Here is a 4,665-nt window from a genome sequence, read left to right as displayed (position 1 = left end):
CTTACAAAAGTTAAAAAGAAATACATAAGGAAAATGAGCAGTTCATCTAAAATTTTCTATATGATTAATTTCATGTGACATGAAAACTTTAGTCTCCAAACATGTAATCTCATTTCAGTCACCAAGATTTTGATTTTTTTAAAAAGCCCTAATATTTGAAGGCCCAGGAAGATATAGAATCATTATAAATGAAGGTTCCTTGGTCATGTATTAGTCTGGTAATCTACCTTATCAATAATTGGATACAGATACATGAGTATTAACAGAATGTGTATATCTCAAAAATATGCAACGAACTTGTATGCTTAAACCAGAATATGGAAGTTAAATAAAGATGCTATTTAACAGAGAAAATTAGCCAAACTATCACAGAAATGAAGGAATTTTTTTTCTGGTAATCACGTTCCATAAGGCTTTCTTTACTTCCTTATTCCTGAGACTATAGATCAGAGGATTCAACATGGGGATGACCACAGTGTAGAACACAGAAGCCACTTTGTCCTGATTCAGGGAATAGCTGGAACTAGGTCTCAGATATGTATAGATGGAGGTGGCATAGAACAGAATTATAGCCGTCAGGTGGGAGGCACAAGTTGACAATGCTTTACGCCTCCCCTCCCCTGAATGCATACGAAAGATGGAGTAAAGAATGTAAGAGTAGGAGGTGAGAATTACCAGGAGAGCCCCCACCATATTCACACCAGCGAAAGTGGAGAAGATGCTTTCATTCATGCTGGTATCAGAACAAGAGAGTTTAAAAAGTGGGGGGCTGTCACAGAAGAAGTGATGGATAACATTGGAACCACAGAATGGCAAACTGCTTACATAGCTGGTGTTAACCATGGAGTTCAGCAATCCTGCTGCAAAGGCTCCAGCTGCCATCTTAAGGCACACTGTCCTGGACATGATTAAGGAGTAGAGTAGTGGGTTACATATGGCCACATAACGGTCATAGGCCATTAACCCAAAGAGGATGCATTCAGTTGTTGCCAAGGCAATGAAAAAGTACAACTGCAAGAAGCAGCCAGCAAAGGAGATGGTTTTCTTCTCAGATAATAAATCTACGAGCATTTTGGGGGTGATAGTGGAGGAATAAGAAACATCCACAAAGGACAAGTTAGCCAAGAAGAAATACATGGGTGTGTGAAGTCTGGAGTCAATTCTGATTAGGAGAATCATCCCAACATTCCCCAGTACTGTTAGGGTGTAAATTAGTAAAAATAACAAAAAGAAGATAATCTGTTGCTCCATGGATTCTGCCAATCCCAAGAAGATGAACTCAGTCAGTGATGTATAATTTTTTCTGGCCATTTATTTTGAATATATTTTGCTTAAACTTTGTATTAAGTGCAAATATTTCCTTCCCTAAACCTTTAGAAGCATAAGTAAAAATGTTAAAAGGATATTTCCATATGGGTGGAAAAAACACCTAGATTAATATAGTATAGTAAATTGATTGACTGAAGTAATATAAAATTCATGGGACAAATGGATAATTCATTTTATTTAACAACTATATTCTATAATGAATCTGGCTTGCAGGGCTCTAAAGTCAGTGGCTTAAGTCCACAGATCCACATCAGTTTCTGCAAATTTAACATACCTTTCCTCTTATTTCTATATAAGTTCACATTCAAAATACAAAGGATAGAAATATTCTTGCTGTTCTCTCTCCCATTCTCTGAACAAGTGGATTTAACTCAAGGATATATATATATATTTTATCCCCTGAAGATCATTTTGTACAATCTTCATCTCCAAATTTCATACATTTCCTCTTTAAATGTTTCATGCAAAAACCCAAGAAGCAAAGCTAATTAAAATTCCATTGAAGCAATATTTTGATGTATATCTTCAAGAATTTTTTTAATAACTCTTCTAGTAACAAAGGTGATGCATTAAAACTTAATGTCTTTTAAGAACAGATTTTGTTAAGTGTCCCACCCAATAAATAAGAGTTCCAAATCTTTGTACCTTTCTTTCCAGATAGTATATTATCTCTGTAATCTATCGTTTTCTCTTCTATCAGAAGTTATAACCTGGAGATGAAAAAATAAAAAAAAATAAAATAAACTTCGTTTTTACATCACACTAACTAAAGTTGAATTACATATTTGTAAATTTTGAGATACTGTTTGAGTAAATACATGTTGCAACACTTTTGTATTGTTATCCATCAAGATGATTGGGCAACTATGGGAATTAGATGTAGGTACTAATTGTAGAGTCAATTCTCTAAAGGCAAGAGCTCCAGTCTCAAAAGAAGAAAATATAGCACTTAGCAAATGCAAATGAATTTCAGAGCTGATGCAATTAGTCGTGTGGTGCTTTAATCAAAGTGGTTTCAGTTTGTTAGGTTATTTTAAGCTAGATTAAATCATTTTAATTAGTTGTGTACATTGTCTCTCTCAGCAATTTCAGCTTATTCCAAGAGAATAGAAAGTACAATTCTTATTCTGCCCCTCATTCTGTGTGAGTCTAGATAAATTATCATTATTTTTAAAATTATTGGTGTTTTTTTGTTTGTTCGTTTTTTTTGAGGAACCCCAGACCTCTTATGTGAGAAGTCAGTGCTTAACCACTGAGCCACATTGGCTCCCCTGAGTTGGGTTTTTTTTTTCATTTCTTTATGTGTTTGTTTTTTTGTTTTTAGGAGGCCCTGGGGATCAAACTTGGGACCTCCCATTTGGGAAGCAAGCACTCAACTGCTTCAGCCACATCTGTTCACCTGTCTAGGTAAATCTAACTACCAATCTAAGTTTCTCCTTGAGTAAATAAATGAGAAAACAAAACTACCTATTATCCTTTGCCCTAATGATCAAGAAGTACTATACTCTGAGTAAACAAGAAAATAGATAAATAAACATAAATTATTTTTTGAAATTATTTTAAACTTTTGTTTGTTTGCAATTAATACTTGTGCTTCTGGTGGTTGTTATACTGAGGATGAACCTACAGTTTTTCTTTAACCAATCCTTGAGCGAAACAAGGTGAAATAAACCACATTAGGAATTTTATGCAAGGCTTTTCTATTTTCGTAGAGAACTCACAATGCATCACATAGTATTTCAACTTTTTCCATTTAAATTCTCATCTAATCCTTTACACTAGTTTTGAGGTTGTAATTATTTTTTTCTTCTTTTTGCATTTAAGACTATCAAAGCTGAATGGTGTTAAATGATTTTCCACTGAGAATTGGAAGAATTCTTAGCAATTCATAGAACTGCTAAGAATTGGAAGAATCAACATGAACACAAACTTTAAAGAATTTATACTTAGCTCCCTACTAATACCTGCCCAATTCTTTTTTTTTTTTTAACTTTTTATTTTGGAATAATTTTAAAATTACAGAAAGGTTGCAAAGACATTACAAAGAATTCCCAGTTACTCTCCATTCTGTTTCTCATAATTTTGGCAATGTTACATTACCATTCTACACTTGTTAAAACTAAGGAAAATAATATTCTTCGCAAAGTATTAACTATAGACTTTATTCAAATTTTACACTAACATCCTTTTTTCCTTTCTAGGATCCAATACAGGAACTCACATTGCATATAACATTTAAAAAACAAAACAAAACAAAAAAAACATTAATGCCTTTACATTTCATTTGAGTATAGCTTTGATCAAATCACATAGGTTTTTAAACGTAGTGATCACATTTCAATATTTTTTCTACATATCCTGAAAATTTGGTTTTTAATTGTTTAAGTGTTTTAATCTTTTAAATTTTTAATTAGAGGAGTTGTAGGTTTATAGAATAATCATGAACAATTTTAAAAAATAGCACACCTATATATCTTCCCCATTATTAATGCTTTGCATTAATTAGTATGGAATATTAGTTACAATTTATAAAAGAATATTATAATTGGGCCATTAACTGTAGTCCATAATTTACAACAGAGTGTATTTTTCCCCATATGACACCCTATTATCAACACCTTGCTTTGATATGGTATATTTGTTTTAATTTGTGACAGAACATTTAAATTATATTATTTATTATAGTTCACCATTTGCAGTTGGAGTTCACTGTGCTGTACAGTCCTGTTCTAATATTTTTTATTCTAGTAACATACATGTGACCTAAAATTTCCTCATTTAACAACCATATTCTTATAAAAAATTTAGTGCTCATGGCTGTACTTGCAATGTTGTTCTATCACCACCACCATCTATTTCCAAAATTTTATAACCAACCTAAATAGAAATTATATACAAATTAAATATTGACTGCCCATTCCCTACTTCCAGCCCAGCCCCAGTTACTCTATATTCTAGACTCAAACTCTATGAGTTTGCTGATTCTAATTGTTTCATATCAGTGAGACCATACAATATTTGTCCTTTTGTGTCTGGCTAATTTCACTCAACATAATGTTTTCAAGGTTCATCCATGTTGTCATATGAACCAGAGCTTCATTCTTTTTTAATGCTAAATAATATTCCCTTGCATTTATACCACATTTGGTTTATCCATTCATCGGTTGACGGACACTTGGGTTGCTTCCCTCTTTTGGCAATTGTGAATCATTCCACTATGAACATTGATGTACAAAAATGTATTCTATTCCCTGTTTCCAAATATTTTGTGTATATACTTAGTAGAGGTATCACCAAGTCATGTGGTAAATCCATATTTATCTTTTTGAGAAATTG

General features: G+C 32.6%; 1 protein-coding gene across 1 annotated transcript; it reads right to left on the bottom strand.

Moving 5' to 3' along the window:
• Window positions 1–366: 366 nt before the first annotated feature.
• Window positions 367–1,311, bottom strand: LOC101434086 (olfactory receptor 5F1). The gene has a single exon (XM_004483920.2). It carries the CDS (start codon window positions 1,309–1,311, stop codon window positions 367–369), a length of 945 nt encoding a protein of 314 aa, XP_004483977.2.
• Between the last annotated feature and the right edge of the window lie 3,354 nt (window positions 1,312–4,665).

This window comes from Dasypus novemcinctus, chromosome 10 (genome assembly GCF_030445035.2).
Source record: "Dasypus novemcinctus isolate mDasNov1 chromosome 10, mDasNov1.1.hap2, whole genome shotgun sequence".
Taxonomy (NCBI): Eukaryota; Metazoa; Chordata; class Mammalia; order Cingulata; family Dasypodidae; genus Dasypus; species Dasypus novemcinctus.
Note: the sequence above shows the minus strand (reverse complement) of the source record. Positions and strands in the feature narration are given on the sequence as shown.

What these genes read in the sequence shown, in the direction of transcription:
- LOC101434086 (XM_004483920.2), bottom strand. Translation starts at nt 1,311, where the DNA reads ATGGCCAGAAAAAATTATACATCACTGACTGAGTTCATCTTCTTGGGA.